A 21,212-nucleotide genomic window follows, 5' to 3' on the forward strand; every position below is an offset into this window, starting at 1 on the left:
TGGTCTCCATAGATTCCATAATCTGAGAAGCATTTTATTGACTGGCTATAGAAAAATGGATGCGTGGGCTTAGGAACTAGCCTGTTCCTATTAACTCCTGGATATCCTGTTAACCGGACAACAGAAGCATTGTGTGAATGGATCCACCAGCAACAAGCTGCCTCTCTCCATATGAACCTACCGGGACTCTGAGATTATCTTTTGAGTGCCGCCGCCTTGTGCCTCCTCCTTGAGAGGTCCAGAGGGTGGCCATACAAGAACGGGCCTTCTCTGCAGTGGCTCCCCATCTGTGGAATGCTCTCCCCAGGGAAGTTCGCCTGACACCTTCATTATACACCTTTAGACGCCAGGCAAAAACATCCTTGCCTATGCCCTTTTAAAATGTGGGATTTTGGGGGGGGGGGCTATTGGGTTGTTGTTTTTGATTATGCATTTGTGGTTTTATATTTTGATTTTATTCTGTGAACCGCCCTGAGACAAGTTTTCCCACTTGTGGGCTGTAGTGCCAAAAATTATTCTCATACTGTTTATGATGAGGACACCAAACATGAAGCCAGCAAGCAGTAACCTATTGAACTAAATTCCGCAGCATTGAGTCATGTAGAACCAGAACAAAGACCAAGGGCACCTTTTCCTAAGCCTAAGGAACTGAGGGCCTCCCATACTACCTCATCATTCCAATGGCATGGGGGATGCACCAGGTAGGAGGCCAGGTAACACAACAGAAGGGATTGTCTTCATGTCAGACGGTTGATCCTTTAATATGTTTTCCAAAAGGAAGTGGGGCATAGGAGAGGTGAATGGGAGCCAGAGGCTCAAACAGCCTTATTTCACATCAAACAGTTTTTGGAGCACATGGCCCACAAGGAGCTCTCCATGGTGCTGCAAGAAGGGAGCTGCCTTGGTTCCTGAGTATCATGGGAGCACATGTATGTTAGCCAGTTTTCCACATGGAAAGGTGGAATGTAAATGTAAAAGCAAAGAAATAATCTGAGTTCCCACAATTTCCAGGTGTTTTTCATGCACACCAAGCTGCTTCCACATAAGAAAGGTGTTTTGAAAGTTAAATAGCAGTTACACAATACTAGGTTGTTTATTACTAATCGCCACCTATTTCTCTGACATGTAAGATTGTCACTTGCATTCCTGTTCTTATAATATGGCTTTACTGGTTTTTATGTTGAATTTTTGTATACCACTTAGAGACTTTTAAATATTATTCAGAAAGGCTTTTAACTAATTAAAATAATAATTTTAATAATAAATATTTCCACCTTCCCAATGCACATTTAAGACTCCTTTAGGTTAAGAAGAACCATTTAAGGCTTTATAGGTCCCTGTCGAGATAGGGGAACAACTGGGCCACCAACCAAAGGTAATGGAAGGCACTCTGTTCCACTGAGGCCACCTGAGCTTCAAGTGACAGCAAAGGATCCAGGCGGCCCACCCACCCACCCCAAGGTACGAACTTGCTCCTTCAGAGGGAGCGATCAGTATCAGGCAGTTGCTTTAGGAAGAAAATGCTGGTGTGGAGGGAGAGAAAAGGACACATCTCCACCACCCCATTAAAACGGCATTTGTTATGACAAGTTGCCTCATGCTAGGAAGTAATGTAAAAAGGGTAATGAAGTAGAAAGCACTGTTCTTCGTTTAAGTGTTGCCAGCTGACATTCTGAAAAGCTCCCTCAGTTTGTGGTAAAGTAGCAAGACAAATGGCTAATGCTCTTCACAGCTGGCTGGCCTGGATGTGCTAGAGATCACCATTTGTCAAAAGGTAACTTAAGAGCAGCAGGCACGGAACGACTACTTTGTAAGTCAGGGGGGGGGGGACATCATTCAGCCCAGTGACCACATTCCCTTCTGAGGGACAAGTGCTGGTGTGGACAGGGCCAGAGGACAAAACAGACACAGCAATTAATGTAGTCAATTTGGCAATATCCTTTTCTTCTTTTAGCATACCTTTCACTCTTTTGCCATACAAATGCCCCCAACTGCCTCCCTAGCTGCTTCCTTGCTTCTAGTGTTGTTTTTATAATGATATGACTGTTTGGGGTGTATGAAGGTGCTAGGGGAGGGGCAATGGCTCTGGTGGAGTGCGGACCATGTTCCTTCAGGGTAGTTTGTCCACCTTTGGTCCTAGAGCAAGCTCCTTTACCCCACTGGAGTCTTTTAAAAAATCATGCCAAATGGTTAAAAAAAAAAACATTTACCAAATGGTAGTGAGAACCTTACAATGTCACAAGGCAAGATAAGTGATGTTGGACTGGGTGTTAAGAGTTGTATATGTGCTTTGTGGTAGCGTATCTTGGATCGCTAACGTATTTCGTGACTTTTTGGTGTTCTTAGGGAGGTTTAGTGAGTGGCCTGGATGTTCCAGAGACAAACAAATATTCAAATTTTTGAAGTATGATACTAAGGTCCAACAATCCATTTCTTTCTTTTGAGATAAAATATGAAAGGTCTAGATTTTCCATGGAGATAAGCATCTGTGATTTTGCAGAGAAAAGGATCATGTCAGTATATAAAAATGAAGTTGCTTGTAAACCAGTTGTATTATTGTCAGCTTTAGATCAAATGGTGCTCTAAGGTCGATTGTTCCGCAGCATTATTGCATCTATTCTGGCAGTCAATGCATAATCATTCCTCACAAAAGGAGGGAGTCTTATTTTTAGCTGGTGGGCAACTGGCATGCACTCCAATACCCCAATACGTCAAGGGGAGATATATCCTATCAATAAGGCTGCCGTATCCTACACACATCCAGCCCAGAACAGGTGGGGAAAGTCACAGTGCTTTGAAAAGCAGAGTGGCAACAGCTACAACTCCCTCCCCGTGTCCATGGCAACACCGCCAGTGCCCACCAATCACATCCAGTGTGGTGATGTCATGGGGATGATGTGTCAAATTGTGGAGATAAACGTGGTGCAGTTTTGGAGGAGGAGACCACAGTAACTGTCAGCATATTTCTCTCTTTCCCCTTAGGGGTTGGACTGGATCTCTCTGTGATGATGGTGGCGGTGGGGGCATAGCTTGCCTGTGTTCTGTGTCCAAGCTACAGACCTGCCAGGAAAAGTTACTCATTGAGTGTTTGACTAGTAGTGGTAACGGTTAGAGTAGGCTGTCTGGTCTTCCCAGGGAACTTACCTGCATAGCACTTCTCCCAGCTGTTGGAGGCAATAGCCATAGCTTGGATAAGACACAGCATTCGCATACAGCTATGAGGAGGAGGAGAAGGTTGCAGGAGATAAACTTTCAAATTCAATTGGTTACCTGGCAAGTGCTGTGTCCCATCACCCTTGTGTGCTCTAAGTGGCTCTAAGTGTGCATGATCTGAGGCTGGATAAACATGTCAATGCATCTCACTATCTGGAGTTATGGTGTCCCTCTGTGTGGTATACTGAAATCGGGTGTCGACTGATTCAATAACATATGAAACGGGTGGAACAAGAGGCAGGGGAGAAGGAATGCTTTTTCTTTTCCTCCCCACTCTTCCTCCTTTCCATTGAGTTGAATGGCAGACATTTCCTTTACATTAGCTCTGTAGCTGGTGGAAAGTTTTGCCAGTATTGTTCAGGGTGTACAGAATTTTGCTTAACTCTGCTCCTCCCATCTCCCACCCACATCTCCACTCATTTTGGCTGGTGGAAAGCGGCAGCTCAGCAGACTTGGTATGGCATTGCACTAGTGTGTCACTGCAGTTACAACATGTCTGATGTGACCCTGGTGGGGGTTAGTTCTGACATACCTAAAGCTATGGAGTCATAATGTGTCATTATTGTAAGCATATTCTCTTAAGAACAATAGAAAGCAGAAGAAATGACAGGTGCTAATCAATCCTCCTTTCTTTTCGCTCTCCTCCTCCTCCAAAGATTATTTACTTCCTTGGTATTTCAAACAAAAGGAAAGAAAAAAACATTGCCCTGCCTTGGACAGATGACATTTCCAAATCAAGATTTTACTGTAGAGAAAAACATTTACTATTTGTCAATCAAGAGTATATCAGACATTGAAAAATATTTCATTATATTAAAGGGAAAGCCTGATCTTCTCATTTAGCATATGTTAAGTTTGTATAACTTAGGCACATCTTGAGAAAAGGACCATGTTTTAATGGCAGAGCATGTATTTTGCTCACAGGTCCCGGGTTCAATCCCTTTCCATCTTCGGGAAGGGCTGGAAAAAGCCTCTGGAGGACTGCTGTTGACAACAGTGTGCCAACAATACTGTACTAGATGGATCAATGGTCTGAGGCAACTAGGGCAAATTCTTATCTTCTGAGAAAAGGCCTGATGTACCAACTCAGTCAAGAGAAGCAGGGGCTCTTCCAGTTGCATTGCTACTCAATTTGCAGCACCTCTTTTTAATTGTAACAGCCCAGAGATTATAGATAACAAGACTGGTTAAAAATAGATGTTAAAAGGAAAGAGGTGTGTGTGTGTGTGTGTGTGTATTGCACTGTGCAAAACAACGCAACTGCGTACTGATTCAAAGCAGTGCTGCATAAAAGCTAGACCTTTAAAAGAACTGACACACAACTTGAAATTACTCCGCATTTGTGATATAGTTATTTTAATGGAGAGGCATTGGCAATAATCCCAACACTCGTCGTGGCTGTAAAGAAAATACGAGTTGACAGTCTATACTGGAACAGTACTTACATTTAATTACGAGAGCGTTGGATATGTTTACAAGGAGAAAAACCACATTAAAACCTTTTCATCACCAACACCTTTGACTTTTAAGAATTCACGTTAACAGCGTCATCTGCAATCTGCCTAATTATCCAAACATGCTATTTAAAAGGGATGACTGGAACTAAAATGAAGAGCCAAGAGTAAACACTGAACAGAAGCAAAGGAGAGACAAAGTTCATGGGAAGCTGGGTGTGGCAGTTCTTAAATGTAAGTACTACACCAAGTGCTCCTGTATAGTTTTAAAATGTTGTTCAAGCCCTTGATTTAACTGAGACAGTAACGGCCTATTCTATCCATTCGAGATTTAGGCATCTTGCTATAAAGGCAAACATGTCAGATGCTTCCTCTATAACTTTGGCTGTGGGCTTCCCAGCCCCGTGGCCAGCCTTGGTGTCCACGTGAATTAGTAGTGGGTTGGTTTGCTTGGGGCTTTGGCCCACGACATATTGTAGAGTAGCAATGAACTTCAGGGAGTGAAGAGGCACCACACGGTCATCATGATCAGCTGTTAGAAGTAAGGTGGCAGGATACTGAAATCCTTCTCCTTCCGGAATTTTGATATTGTGGAGTGGAGAATACCTGTTCAAGGGACACACATTTGTTGGAGATTTGATAAAATGCTGCCACTTGGCAGGAAAGTGGGAAAATAATAAGGAATCTTAGGGGCTGGGAACATGATTGACTTATTCAAGACATTTCTACATTGCCTAATTATTTGCATTTGTAAGTGGTGTAAAACATAAAAACAAACCACAAAAAAATGAGACAATAGGACAATTATCACAAAACCGAATGCTATCTTAAAATGCCTGCTGGAACAAGTAAGTCTTAATCACCTGCATAAAGTTGAGCAAGGAGGATGCTGACTAATCTCAGCTGGGGACGTTTTCCACTGGCCTGGGCCCATCACACTATATGAACAACTTCTATATTGAACTGTGCATCTGAGCCACGGGGGGGCCACCAACAGAGATTTCCTCAAAGATCTCGGTGATTTGGCCAAGATATAATGGCCAAGGCAGCCCTTAAGATATCCTAGAGCCATGTTGTTAGGCTCCTTGTAAACTAATGCAAGAACCTTGAACCTGACCTTGGTGATGCATGGGCAGCTAGTGCAAACATTTAAGCACCCAAGTTATGTGCTGGTGCTCTGAGAATTAGTTCTTGTTGAGGAATGGGATGTCTGGATCTAGAAAAGGAAGGTACACGTGGCCTACTGACTCATTCCAATCCAAGAGTGGACAGGAAAGGGGCTCCTTACATTTTATGGTAGTTCCCCCCCCCTCCCTTTTGTGTGTGTATTTGGCTGACAACAAGAGGAGGATGTAAGAGTACATAGGGCAGTTAACTTGGGGTTAAAGTGGCAAATTTTATTCCAGGGATTGCTAGGAAATGAGACTGGAAATAAAAACTGCCATTATTGTAGGGCCCTATGGCAAGGCCACATTTCAAAAACTGTGTTCCGTTCTGATCACCGCATCTCAAAAGGGGAAACTGCTTATGATCACCAGCTGTCCAGAACACTTCATTGGCTTTCAAAGCTGATTAAAGGTTGTAGCCATAAAACACCCCCCCCAAAAAAACTAAGCATAGTTAAAATGTTAACTGCATTCCTAACATACTGGGAATACCTTGCACCACCCCAGTCTCAATATATTTATTTTGAAGTAATTTCAGCTGATCATATAGAGTTTATCTCCAGGTCAATGTACTCAGAATTGCAAGCTAAGTTGCCTACATGTGAGAAATTTACTGAACTCAAGAGATAATGTAGAAATGAATGCATCCTGGATTTATGATGTCACTTAACGATGTGATTTTCAATTGCAGCTACCATATTATTGTTATTCAAGAAGGAGGCGGTGAATATAAACAAGGAAAAACAAAACAAAACTCCACTTACTTGTACAGCCAGGCAAACTGTTCTTTATAATCAGAGCAGCCAAAGTCTGTTGTCCAAGCATGACCAATGGTGAATTTGTGGAATTTTAACATGTCCATCACTCCTACTTGAGCAATAACACAGCCAAATAGATCAGGACGCTGATTGGCACAGGCAGCTGGAAAGTGGAGGAAAACACACCCAACCCAAATTGAATCTAATGTTTAAAGCAGCTAGCAGTGCTAGCTAAAATCTACAAGTAGCAGTTATAAAGATGGCAATCAGAGGATGTCAACATTCGAAACATGTAAGGGCAAACCTGCATAGGAACAGATCAGTTTGTTGCTTTAGCACTAAGGCAGAAGTTTATTAGGGGGGAAAGAGGATGAGATGCAGGAGCACCTGCATCCATTCTGTAGGGAACTGGAATCCAGGAGGCTGTCTTTATGACAAAAACAAATATGCATGTTTTAGAACATGCTGAACGTTAATATGCTGAACATGAAGGAAGGAAGGGCAATTTCATGCAGACAAGGAGCAACTGGGGGATGGTGCAAAATCTTCCTCCACTTGTTCCAGGGCCTTCCAGATGTTGTCAAACTTCATGTGTTTGGCCATCCAGTTGTTACCCTATCAACTTTAGTGGCCATGTTCTGTGGAGTCAGCTCCAATCAGTCCAAAGCAGTGCTGATAATCAGTGCTGCCTTTTGTGTGCTGAGCTCAACAAGTGAAGCATCGGCACTGAACAACCATTTGAAGAGCCTATTATTAAATAGTGTTTGTCCTTGTGTTTCTCAAGGACTTTAAATAAAAACTAAAGATTAAGGAAACACAGCATTTTTAGAGCAGCAAGTCTACCGAGAAGAGAGGGGTTAAGGGCCTTCCAATATTTCAGACATTTTCAACGGCTGGTAAATAATTTAACTGGAACCGTATGCTCAGGTTCCAGGGGACTGATACGCCCAAATCTTGAAGAGTGTCAGAGCAGATCAAAATACCCACAAGCCATTTCGCAGGGCAGGAATTCATGGGGTAAACATGCCAGTACACAGACTCTGGGACCGTCTTAGGTAATTTCAGTCAAACAGATTGGTTAATTTTCTCAACAATGAGATGGAATGCAGGGGTGATCAGAAAGAAAAACACTTGTGTGAGCAGTGGGTTTCCTATTGGTTGGCTACTGTGAAAACAAGATGCTGGACTAGATGGGCCATTTACCGAATCCTGCAGGATCTTCTTATGAATCAGTCCCTAGTTATACACAGCTCTAGAGAAGTATTCATGCCTTATATCACAATAATATTATACTCTTCATACGGTTAGGCTCATGACATGAAAGGTGGAAGGGGAACAGATATCTTGGTACCATCAACATGGTTTTGGGAAGCAGATGGACTTGGCAAAAGATGACTGTTTTGATACAAGGCTCTTGTATTAAGAGATTTATCACACTAATTTTGGAACAGTTTTCTATAAAAAGCCCTAAAAATTCTGCCATAGGCTTAAAAATGGTGAGGTTGTGTGGATTTGGGGTATATGCTACAGTCACATTTCAAATGTAATTCCATGACTATGCAGTTAAACCCATAAGAAATAAAGAAAAACAGAGAATGGAACTCAAAACTGTAATACTTAGAACCAATTAGTGCCTGTTGCGCATGTGTTGTTCTAGGAAACATCCACTTGTGCTTTTGTTTTTTTTTAAAGAACACAGTGTCAATTCATCCTGCAAAAGGTTTCCACTGTGCATGGAAAGGGGTACCATTGCCGTATCAAGGCTTTGGTCCTGGATAAACATAAGGACAAAATACTTCAAAATAGGAGAGTGTGGGCTAAAGCAGAGTTCGTGGCAACTAGTGATGCAAAAGTCAGCTCTGACTAGCTATTTTTTGATATGAATTTGCTCTTTCCTTCCCTACCTACGGTACTTAAAAAAATAAAAACAAAGTGTTTTGTATGAAGCCAGTTCTACCCTACAGGAAAAACAGACAGATGTATCAGTGCAGTAATTATGTGTGGAGCTCATAAAGGCAGATGTTTTCTTAAATGGCGAATTGGTATTCTGCAGGCCTAGACAATATTTGGGTATTACACTAATTACTTCAGTTTGTTAACAAACGGTGCAATGTCCAACTTGTGTGGGGAGGGGAACGTCCTTCCAGATTATCCTCTGAGTCCTCCATTTATTTACATGACATTAAATTCACTTAGCTTCGTCATTTTTTAAAAAGGAAAAGAAAGCAGACAGCCTCTTCTTACCCACTAAGAGACCTCCATTTGAACCTCCATTGATAGTCAGTTTCTTTGGAGAGGTATACCCCTCTTTGATAAGATACTCAGCTGCACACTGAAAGTCATCAAAGCAGTTTTGCTTATTGGCCAGGATACCACCTAAATGGAAATAAAGAAAACCAGCTAATTAACCCTTGAAAAACACACAGATACGCACACTTTTGATATTGACGATTCAGAACAAGTACTCTAGGGTGTATGTACACACAAAAAGAACTGCTTGGATTGAATTTTTCAGTTCCACAAGTATTTTAATAATGTATGCAGTTGAGGAACACAAAAAAATAATATCACTTGCAACAGAGAGTTCAGAAGATGGTCTTGCCAGTACCTTTAATGCTTTCAAAAGGCTTGAATAATACATACCTATGCTAAAGACTTGGGGGGGGGGGAGAGGAAGGAAGAAAGGAAGGAAAGCACAGACCAGGTAATGTTCCTAATAACTGATCGCATCTAAAAGCGTCACATTGTAGATTGCAGACAAAACGGCCATGTGCATTTCTGACTGAGGTTTGTCTTAATGGGAAATCGACAGCATCCAGCTCATTTATGGTATTTTAAGCTTATAGGCTTATAAACTTTATAGTTGCAAAAAAAGTAAAAAGTAAATGAGCACTTTTCTTAAAAACAATAAATCTTTCATTCATGTGGTGATCAGGGCTAGAGAAATATATCTTCCTTTTGAGTTCTGGCATCTATCTACCGCAGATCAACAAAGAACTTAAGGTGCACAGCTAAAGTTATCAAAAACAAAGAAAAGCACAACACTATCACAAACACAATTGTATAGGAATGCAGAGATGTTTTAAGAGTTAGTACGCTTTTTTGCCATGCAGCAAGATCTGTTTTCTTGCCTACTCTCCTGCCTTTCCTTGTTCCAAATCTAGCAAATATTTTATTCCCTCCCATTCAGTAGATTTTTATTTGTATTAACGTGAAAAAAACCTAAGCCAGGTGGAACAAAATAAATTTTACTGGGCAAGGCAGGTCCCTTGATTTTCACCAATAGTATACCCCTCTTTGAGAAAATACAGCATACTTCAAAACAAGTCAAAGCCATATTTACATTAAGGTAACAATACAATAAAGCTTCTTAAATCCACGGGCAGAAAATGACATTATGTATAAAGGCTTGGATCCATAGTGGTCTTGCATGGGCAGAAGACACTAAGTCACAAAAGGTGCCCTTCCTTCTCCTGCTGCAGCACCTGCATCCCATTTCATTCTATTCTGGAAAATCCTCCAATGCTTAGAAGCTGCTTGGGGAGTAACAAGCAGCTGCAATGGGGAGTTCTGCTTATACATCTTTGATCCAAGCCAAGATGTACAGAATTCATACACATAATTCACATAAACACACAAAATAATCAAAATTACAATGTTTGATCTGTTAGGATGTAGCAGTAAACTATGGTTTATTGCTATGAGAACAAACCAATGCCTTGGACCCATGTGCTCCCTACTCTCTACTTCTCTGATAGGACTGCAAGCACAAGATCAGAAGATTTCACTTCTGTTTTCAATTAGCCCAGTTCATCCTTAAGTTTTTTTTGTGGTTAATCTATAGTTTGTTATTATGGTTAATCTATGGTTTATTGAAATAAGCCATCTTCATAAATCAGGGTTTTAAGTTGGCTTATTTCAGAAAGCCACAACCACAGTTTGTTGAAATTAATCAAAAACAGAAGTAAAGATTTGTAGTTTCATCCTTAACAGCTGTGATGGAGGAAGAGAGAGTACATAAGCATGCGGTAAATTCCCATAATGATAAACCGTAATTTATTATTACACCCTAACATAGCCAATAAATTTTCTGGATCATAGCCATGAAAACAATTACTGTGGCTCAATCAAGGCAAATTTCTACAATTTATAGTGGTTAATATAAGTTAGGGTTGCCATATTTCAAAAAGTGAAAATCCGGACACAAAGGTTGTTGTGTTGTTGTTTTTTAAGGAAATTCGGACAGGGGTTGCCATACATCTGGAGTTTCCTGGACATTCCAGGTGAAGCTCAGACCACAGTGCCAAGCTCCATGAATATCAGCAATAGCTGCTCATGACACTTAAGAACCAACAGACTTCAACCTAATGCCAACACACAGTCTTGTGTGCAAATGAAACAGAAAAACCAGAGCCCTCCCAAATAAAGGTTAACTTTATTAAGAACTCGTTAAAGATCTACAGCTAATTTCCTGTTATTGAAGGGCACTTTGTTTTGGGGCAGTAATACTGTGTTGTCTCTTTCTGAAATCCCCAATTACTGGGAAACACTCCAGACTACAGAAGCAATTAAAATAATAAAGAGGAACAAAACTGATGCAGTAATGGAGAAAATTATTTTGTAAATTAAGAAATATGGACATTTTCAAATAAATTTATGATGGTGTTCCGGAGTCAAATTAAGGTAATAAAACAAAAACAAAACCAGACCTCTGCAGTTGTTTAGCATGGAGACATACAAACATTTGACCTGTGGAAAGACAATCACAGTGCAACCCTTTACATGACTACACTCACAAGCAAGTTCTGCTGAGAGGTGTGTGTATGTGTCCAGGATTGCAGACTGTTATTGAATAAAGCACTTAATAATAATAATAATAATAATAATAATAATAATAATAATTTATTATTTATACCCTGCCCATCTGGCTGGGTTTCCCCAGCCACTCTGGGCGGCTTCCAACAGAAAAATGAAATAAAATAATTGATTAAACATTAAAAGCATCCCTAAACAGGGCTGCCTTCAGATGTCTTCTAAAAATCTGGTAGCTGTTTTTCTCTTTGACACTTTAGGTATGTTTTTTGCACCAAGGAACTCTTACCTTTGTGCCAGGTCTCTCCATATTCACCACCTCCTCTGATATTAGCCACAGCTAGAATGCCACCCAGGTGTCTTACAAAAATGAGTCTTGATACACTGCAAATATATATATACACACACACACAAAGACAATTAATTGGTAACTATTTTCAGCGCTTGGCCTATGATGCTCAAAATGTAGCTGGAGGAGGAATATGTTTCCATTCATAGAATCAAAGAAATGGAAGGGACCCTGGGAGTCATCTAAGACCAACTACCTGCGATGCAGGAATCTCAACAAGATCATGCATGGTAGATGGCCATCCAACCTCTGCTTACGAACCTCCAGGGAAGGGGAGAGCCCACCACCTCTCATGGAAGGAAAGAAAAATGAGAGATGTAGGAGCATAGGAAGCTGCCTTATTCCACAGGTCCATCTAGCTCAGAATTGTCCACAATGACTGGCAACAGCTCTCCAGCATTTTAGGCCAGGTTCTCTCCCAAGTCCTACCTTGGAGATGCTGGGGATTGAACCTGACACCTCCTGCATGCAAGGCAGGTGATCTGCCACTGAACGGCAATGCCTCCATTTAGACAAGCAGCTGGATTACAACCAAGCCACTTCCTGGGATTCCCACAGCACACTCTACAATGTCAGGGGCTCTGATGTATGGCCCAGGGTGCCAGAGATTTCTGCAGTGGTGCGGAAGGAAGACACAATACCTCCCTTGGGCCCTTGGACACCATCCAAGGGGTCACAGGAATGCAGTCTTAAATGCTATTCAGTCTTCGTTGGACACCTGAGTCCGGCTAGTTTTCCAAAAAAGACATGCCAGGTTAATTTAAAAAGCCAAAAGATGAGTGATATTGAGGGAACAGAACCTTTAATGCCATTTTAATTCACAGGATACTGCCTGCCAGTTAATGATCTCTTTTTGGCAGGAGGTATTTAGATGTTCTAGCTCGACTCTAGGAAACTGATCTCTGTTCCTTCTTCTTCATCCAACTAATGTTTGGATAGTTTCCTGCAACTTAGGCACAATCAGTCCAACAGGAAGCTTAGCTGCACAAGATGTGTTTCTCTTTGGTAGCTATGAACACCATACAAGCCAATTGAGGGCAATGGTAGAGGGTGGAAGGAAGCCCTATGACACTAGCCCTTGCATAAGCTTCTGCTGATGTAGCTGAATGTGGTTAGCTGAATCTGGTCCAGAGTCTTTTTTTTAATTTTAAAGTGTGCATATTACTGTATCTGTATGTATAAGTATATGTATGGCCCTCAAAACAAAGGCTACGCTGCCCTTTTGATGTTCTTGTTTTCCATTGGCCAGCAGCTCTATTTCCACACTGGCTTCCAGCCCTTAAACCAGTTACGGGGAATGTTTGTTCGTCCAGATGTTGCTGAGCTACAACTCCCACCAGCCCCAAGTGAGATTGCTCAAAGGCCAAGCTTCCTCTCTCAGACTGCATTCTGGTGGAACACACCACCTCCATTTGCCAGCATTCTACATCTACATTAGGCCAACCTGGTAGCACTAAGACTGAAAGATACAGGTGAGCTGCTAGTTAATGCTTCATGTGCCCAAAGTGACTAAGATCTTTGACTTGACAAACGTGGCTGCAAATAGTCTGCGACACAGCGATGCACACGAGAGACACTTACACACATGCTGCGCACGCTGCTTGTTATGTGTACTAAGATCACTGTGTGCACAGAGATGATTTTTGATTCTAAAGCTGAGCTCAGTGATAAAATGGGAAAGGTTTGAAGCTTATATATTATGCAAGTGTTTTTTTGTTTTGTTTTTAAAGTCCATTTAAGCAGGCATTTTTGGTTCTCTGCTTCTGAACTTATGACTCATTCATTTGGGCTTTATTGTCAGGTCACATCTGCAAGGTACATAGCTGAGTGACTGGCTGCTGAATAAAAGACATGACAGCAAAATATGGAGAAAGCCCTTGGGATGTTGAGAGGATAGTTTTCCCCTGGTCACCTGTTCTTGGAATCATGCAAAGAGTGTGTTTTTATTTCAAGTGTTCTCTTCTGTGGTATTGAGTACCTATGAGCCATCTGCCAAAAAATAGCCCCTTCTCCAAAGGCTGGCCTCTTTTTTTAGCTGCTAGGTGAACACAAGGATCTGGTGGGGAAACACTCAAGGCCTGAAAACTTTAACTTTTGCATTAAAAAAACTGTCCAAATTCTTTGCAAAGGGAACTTCATATCTGAACTTAGAATAAAACAAGTTAACTATAATAAGGCTTAAAAAAAAGAAAGAATCAGAATTGTGTACAAACGCTGAAAATAGCAAAGCTTTAGGAGTAAGTAGTGGAAGTGAAATAAAGGGAAGAGAAGGATAAGAATAACAGGCAGGTAGTAGTTGTACATAGACCTAACAGTGGCTCTTAATTCAAGTCAGCAGAGTGAGAGAGAGTCTTTGCTAAACATCATTGTCTGAGAGCATGGATCTTAAGACATGGAACGATTCAATAATTTCATCTTAATGTCATCCCCATGGGGATGTCCCCAAATAAGAACCTATTTGGGACATTTATAGCACTGTTCTGCTAGCGTGCTGGAAATTTAAGTGAAGCTTTTCTCCTTTCTTTTTTTTTGAAATGTATACAGTACTTGACCTATGGCTCAAAGCAGTTCTCAGGGCAGTGCAGAGGTACTACTTAGGGCAGAGCAGGGTTGGCACCAACTGCATTTGTCAGATTATCTCTCCTAAACACACCAATATCATCTATGTAAGAAAAAGGAGTGTCACCATTAGACTCGTAGTTTGGTCATGACTTTCAAACTAGCACAGAAACTCTGCCAGATGAAAAATAAGGACTATAGACGTGTTAAAGGAGACCTGCAGTGTGGTCAACAAAAATCTGAAAGCAGAAAAGAGCTAGTAAGAGGTGACAAAGCAGGCTGCTTAACTAGCAAATGATCACTCATGTTTTGGGAACTCCCTTGACCTGGCTATTTCCACTGGGTTTAAGTTTCATTATCAGTATCCTTTAGCTGCAAATTCAGGCTATATAATACAGTACACTGCACAACTTCTTAATATAAAATTACTGGCACTATTACAAATCTTCATAAGCACCCCATCTCTGCTTACCTGTAGCTTGGTGTGATTGATATGTTGAAGCCACCATAACCATAAAGGAAAGCAGGATGAGACCCATCTAATTTGATTCCTTTTTTGTGGACAATAAACATTGGAATCTTAGTACCATCTTTGCTGGGGTAGAAAACCTAGGACAGAGAAAAACAAATATGGTACAGTCAGTCTGCTTGGATGGATCTTAGCCACAGGCAACCATTTTAATTTACAAAGGAAAAGAATGGGAAATAGAAATAAACAACATTTTGATTGTTAGGAAGTTGAAGGACGCAAGAATTATGACATAAGACAAGCACTGCTAAATCAGACCACTGAGTCCAGCATTATGTTACTGTGTCCAAACAGATACCCTCAGCAATTTTTAAGTCACCCATTGGGGAAAAACATTGTTTGGACACTGTTCAAAAAAGTGGATACAAATCAATTAAATGAGTGAATGGAGTAGAGTTGGGGATGATAGTTTTCAAGTTATATTCCCAAGAGACGCCAAAAGCTTGCTTGAACAAGTGTTTCTCTGAAATCCAAAACAAATGAGAACAAGGGGGGCAGGCTTCACTAGAGAACTGAGGCTCTCACTGTAAAAGGCCCTGTTCCTAGTTTGTTTATAGCAGGGGTGGGGAACCTATGACCAGATATTATTGGACTGCAACTTCCATCATTCCATACTGGTTGTGCTGTCTGGGAGTGATAGGAGTTGGAGTCCAATGACATTGGGGGGGGGGAGGGCACAGATTCCGCTCCCCTGCTTTACAGGGAACTGATACCGAGACTAGAGGCTCCCCTACTTATATTAATGAGCCATAGATCACACGTAGGAAGAGGTGCTTCCTGCAGCAGGCAAGATCCAGGCTATTTAGGGCTTTAAAACCAGCACCTTGAACTGCTAACTAAAATTTCCCAGCAATTAAGGAACAGAATGCAATATTCTTCTCTTTTTTTAATGCTTTATAAAAAAAATACACAGAGACAGCTTTGCTGAAATAAGCCACACAGAAAACTAGGGGAGAGCTATTTTTGTAGCTAGCAGATAACTTCAAGAGGAATACGATCCCTCTCTCCCACATGATATTTAGTGAGTATATTTATCACTGTGCCCACGGTTGGTAAAATCAAACACCACTACAGTGTCTTAAATTAGCTCCTGCTCAATCACAGCTACGGGGCGGTGGGGGGAGGCATTTCAAAAGATTGGAGTGGGGGAGGAGAATGGAAAAGGGGGGGGGAAATGGAACAAGGTTTCCAAAGCATTTATTATTTAGTTACATTGCATGCAACAGGTGACAACAAACTCTTCCAGCCCTGAAAGTAGCCTGCTTTAACAAGTCTTTCACAAGAATAAACACTTCCATAAATCAGTATCAAAGGCTTGCACAGAATAACAGGCTCCATGTATGCCTGTGACAGCAGCTATTGAATAAAACTGAGCCAGTGCTGGCCGCAGTACCAGAAAGTAGACATAGAGAATTATTATTATTATTATTTATACCCCGCCCATCTGGGGAATCAACCAACTAGTAGCCTCAAAGCAAAGCATTTTTTCACAACCATTTAATTCTTCACACAGCACATAGTTAAACTATGGAACTTGCTTCCACAGGAGGCAGGGAGGGCCTCCAACCTGGCTGGCTCTGAAACAGGATTAGGCAAAATTACGGAAGAGAAGGCTACTAGCCATGGCTACTATCATCTGCTTCCACAGTCAGAGACAGTGATGCTTCAGAGGACCAGTTGCTGGGAACCTCAGGAGGGGAGACTGCTCTTGTGCTCATATCCTGCTTGTGGGTTTCCTCCAGGCACCTAGGTGGCCACTGTGAGAACAGGATGCTGGACTAGATGGGCCATTGACCTGATCCAGCAGGCTCTTCTTAGATTCTTAAAACCACCTTCCATGGTGAAAAATAGCAGATCTATCCCCTATTAAGGATGCATCTTCAGTATGGGATAATCTCAGTTTCTTTACCCTGATCTGAACATGCCAGAAACACCAGGGGAAAAGGGGTGTGAATTCAGCACAAGTCAATGCTTTATACCTATTCTGTAGGACTCAGGTATACTGGATACCCATTTGACCAACTGATCACGACGGACCCCCAAGGACTGATCTATTGCTTTATCCCAATGAAAGAACAGCTGACCTAATGTTGCCAGCCTTGGTGCCAAACTTCCAGGTAAATAAAGGCTTCCGTCAAGGGAGGCACAGACCTCGATATGGTCAGAAAAGCTGTTACAGAAAAGAGCAGAAGAAGGATAAATAATCAAGGTAAGTTTTTTTCACCAGCCACCTATAGGGACATGAAGCAGTGTCATGCTGGTAGAAGAAAAGTTCCAGGAGTCTTTATTTTATTTTTTAGCCCTTGTTAGTGAGCCTTGCAGTCAAGTAGCAAATGGTTGGTGGACAGAAACTCCCCAGGTGGCAGGAGAGAGGGGGGAAAGAGGTGGGGAAGAAACGGAAGAAAATATAATTAAAATTTTTTTAAAAAAAAAATCTGACAGAAATCCTGCAGCGAAGGCATAGAATAAAGCTTTTTTTATTGTTGCTTAACCAAGTAAGGAAAATAGTTTAATTCCCTCCACACAATATCAAATGTCTAAAAGGTTTGATGCAAAGCGGGTTAATCAAAAGCTTTTGAAGGCAGCCTTCTTATTACACTTCTATTCTTTTTGAGTTCTTGCAGAGCACACTGAAGATCAGTGACCATTCCTTATCCTTTTTGAAAAGGTGTCTCATTGAATGCATTACTGTACTAGAAAACCTGAGAAATTAAAGTCAGATCCCTTTCATTAAAGTAGCCCTTAATGCCAGAACACGCCATGATGCAGGCAATTATTGAAACAACAGTCGATAGCAAAGGGGAAAGTGTCAAAGGAGAACAATATAACTGACACACACAGAGGTTTTTGCAATATAAATAATGGATGTCGTTTACAACTGTGGCTTGAAATCTTGATCCCCTTCTTCCTCCCCACCCCAGTATCTTCTCACCTCTGACACTGAGCACTCTTAACAGTTTCCCAGTTGGAAGCTACAACAATTGAATGAATGTGCTAATACCTTTTAGCATCTTCAGCCCAGTAGTGTCAACCTTGGCTGCCAGTGACACTCCAAAGCCCTTATGCAGAGATAATTCCTACCCCGCTACCCAAAACATTTTACCTTATACTGTATAGTTTCAATTCCTAGTTGGGGATCAGATATACAGTAAGCAAGTCAACTTGCCAAAAAGGATACAGTGAAGGTGCAAGCCAGATGTCAATAGGCAGGGCGTTCCCCAAGTGTGCTGTCACACTAAAAGATCTATTTCATACAAGCACGGAGCAAGTTAATACGGGGCATCTGCAGGAGTGCCAGTTCCTCAGATCAAAGTGGTCGAGTGGGCATGCATGGGGTAAAGATGTAATCACAAGCAAACTGGTCTCAAGGTGTTAAGGGCTTTATATACCAGTAGTAACACCTTGAACTTGGCCCAGTAGCAGACTGGCAACCAATGCAGGTATCTGAGCAGGGGTGTTAAATGCTGACAGGGTTTCACTCCTGTTAACAATCATGCTGCAGCATTCTGCACTAACAGAAGCTTCCAGATCAAGCACATCCAGTTGTGGTTTCTGCTCTCCAATATCTTCTCCTTTAATCAGTTAGGCTTTTTTTTCTTTTTCTTTTTTTAAAAAAGGTCTCTTTAAATCACTCTTTGTTTCAAGAACCATCACACTCTATTGGTTGCTCTTTCTTGAAAAAGTGATTTTGTTGTCAGCCTATTTATTAGATTGTATAGTAGCTGCTGCCAAGAAGAACATCAGTCTATGACAATGGAGGCCACCTATGGCTTATGATCATTAATCTTAGGAGTGGGAAAGGGAAATAGGAGTTGTGTTGAGATTAATAACGGCTTTTTCCCCCTGCAGTCACCCTACTTTGTAAGTTTCATGAGAGATGCTTCAAGGACAAAGCAGTAACAACTGGCCTGAGAAAGGTGACTGACTCTGAATAACTCATAGGCACATTTCTCACAGCTCAAGTTAGTAAATTCCCCAGGTGAAACTGAAAGCAAACATCCTTGTAATAAAACTGCCCAGTGCTTTACATTATACTTAAAAAACTGCTCTGTACAAAAAAGGAAGAAGAAAAAATGGCTACAAGCAAACAACGTCAGGCTGTAAGAAATGACAGGACAACAATAAAAATGATAATTTCCACCCTTGATCAAAGCTAATTCTACCGCAAAGTAGCAAAACTCACCCCATATTTCATTTAATTTTTCATGCTGAAAGTAGAAACACTGGATGGTATTGAAAAAAGCTGTCCCATTTGCAAAAGTACTTCTGCTTGTGCCACAGAACCTCCCCTCCTTCTCTCCATTTATCCCAAATATGCTCTGGATGGTTGTGAGGACACAGAGCATCCCCCAGAACAACTGTGGGGAGAGGAAGTTCCATTGTGCAAACGGAAATCCTTGTAGGAACAGGACGATTTCACTGGATACAAACCAATGGCAACACCATGAAATCTCTACACATTTTAAACGTCTAGCTAAAACTGAATGGGAGATCATCGCAGTTACATGTAAGAGGTGTTTTTGAAAGAAATAACCTTTGAGTCCTGTAAGGTTTTATTTTATACAGTATGCATTCTACCATCTATATGAAGTCAGTGGGTTATGTCATTCTGGGATCTGAAGCGAGGTCATCAGTATGCAGGTGACACACAGCTCTTATTTCTCCTTGTCATCACAGTTAGGCAAAGCTGTGGTTTTTGCTGAATCAATGCCTGGATTTGGTTAGAGGGTGGATGAGCCAATAAACTTAAGCTGAATCCTGACAAGATGGAGGAAGTGCCCTGCCTAGTTCCGGAAAGCCCTACACACAGCCTTCCCCAACCTGAGGTTTTGGACTACAATTCCCATCAGCCTAAGAGAGAAGGCAGATTCCTTAATTACAACACGGTGTCATTGTTTTACATTTTTTTGTGAACCACATAGAGAACGTAGTTAATGGGTGGTCTATAGATGCCTACCCATAAATTGAAGGCATTCTTAAGACATTCAATAAACTGTTAATGCACAGTATGATATAAGCATAAATAGAACTCTTTCAAGTGCAGGACTATATGAACTATGCAGGGAACTGACATATATAAACACTTTGTAAGCAGCTGGGACAAATGATTGAAACTTGAGTTGCTCTGCTAAACAAAGGCTGTTACTTTCCAATTAAGATCTAATTTCAAAACCCAAAAAGCTTTTAATTTACTTTAACAGGCATAAATAACCCTTCTGAGCATATCACCTTTCTTTATTAAAGAAGCACTGTTATGCTAGATTCTAACGCTAATTTAATACTGTTTGTTGGACTGGCATAAGACTACTGAACTCAGTTCAAAGAAGCCCATCTATAATTTATCTTCTCTTAAAGAAAGATCTCTAATGGGATTTGCAACATAATACATTACTTCTCCCATCCAGAATGGAACCACACACCTTAACCCCAACCAAGACAAAGACCTTTTTTTTGACCAAATTATTATTGAGGACCTCATTTCTGCACTGCTCAGAGGTGTAGCTGTCCCAAGATGGCTCTTTCTGCCTCTCAAACTAGGGAAGAAGGTTATCTTTCCCTGGCTCCACATTGGATGGATTTTGATAATGTGTGTTAGTTTAAATGTAACATCCAAGTTGTGAAAAACCAATTCAAAAGAAACCCCTAACAACATACTACATTAAATCACTCAGACACACCATGTTCCTCTGAAATTGAGAACCAAGATGATATTCTAGCTATATTTATACCGATAAGTTTTTGGCACTGGTTTCGGAACAGTCTGGATTTACCCTCCTTCAATTCGCATGGAATAAAGTGAACTCACAGTGATGCTGCTCTAGTTTTCAACTACTGAATTCTAATTCTAATTCCAAGTATAAACTACTAATCATGTGCATAATACTCAATGACATTATAACTCTAGCATCATTTTTCCAAGAGTTCTTTTCTGGCTCAGATTTTAATCCATGCTGGTGTGCATCTCACTCTACCCTTCTCATTCCTGAATGTTGTCATGTCAGAATCCCAGGGACCTGGGAGCCTTACATACAATTTCCAGGGTTCCTTTGAAGGCATCTTGTGCTCAAGATGCAGTTAAACCTTTGGATTTGGCTTGCAGGGGAAGTGGAGCAGGAAGGGATTCTAATTCTGAACTGAGGTATATACACCCTCAGAGTTGATCCTCAGAGTAAGCAACAAGGCTTTCATTCCATCTTATATAAAAAGACATTACATGGCAGGAATTGAAAATATACTCCAAAACATCTGGAGGGTATCACAACTCCCATTAGCCTCAGCGGGCATAGTCAATTGTCAGGGATTATGGGAGTTGTAGCCCAAAATATATGGAGAGCACCACATGGGTTATCCTATGCCTAGAGAAATATTCCT

The 21,212-nt window shown here is 41.2% G+C and overlaps 1 protein-coding gene across 1 annotated transcript in view; it reads right to left on the minus strand.

The window, feature by feature from the left end:
* Window positions 1-4,552: 4,552 nt before the first annotated feature.
* Window positions 4,553-21,212, minus strand: part of PREP (prolyl endopeptidase) — a 60,351-nt gene continuing 43,691 nt past the window's right edge. The window contains exons 11-15 of the mRNA XM_035109312.2: window positions 14,784-14,920; window positions 11,693-11,787; window positions 8,836-8,967; window positions 6,598-6,754; window positions 4,553-5,273 (exon numbers count right to left, since the gene is read on the minus strand). Of these exons, the coding sequence (XP_034965203.1) occupies window positions 4,979-5,273; window positions 6,598-6,754; window positions 8,836-8,967; window positions 11,693-11,787; window positions 14,784-14,920 (816 nt within the window). The 3' untranslated portion in view covers window positions 4,553-4,978. The remainder of the gene's footprint in view (window positions 5,274-6,597; window positions 6,755-8,835; window positions 8,968-11,692; window positions 11,788-14,783; window positions 14,921-21,212) is intronic.

The sequence above is a fragment of the Zootoca vivipara genome, chromosome 3 (assembly GCF_963506605.1).
Source record: "Zootoca vivipara chromosome 3, rZooViv1.1, whole genome shotgun sequence".
NCBI classification, from domain to species: Eukaryota; Metazoa; Chordata; class Lepidosauria; order Squamata; family Lacertidae; genus Zootoca; species Zootoca vivipara.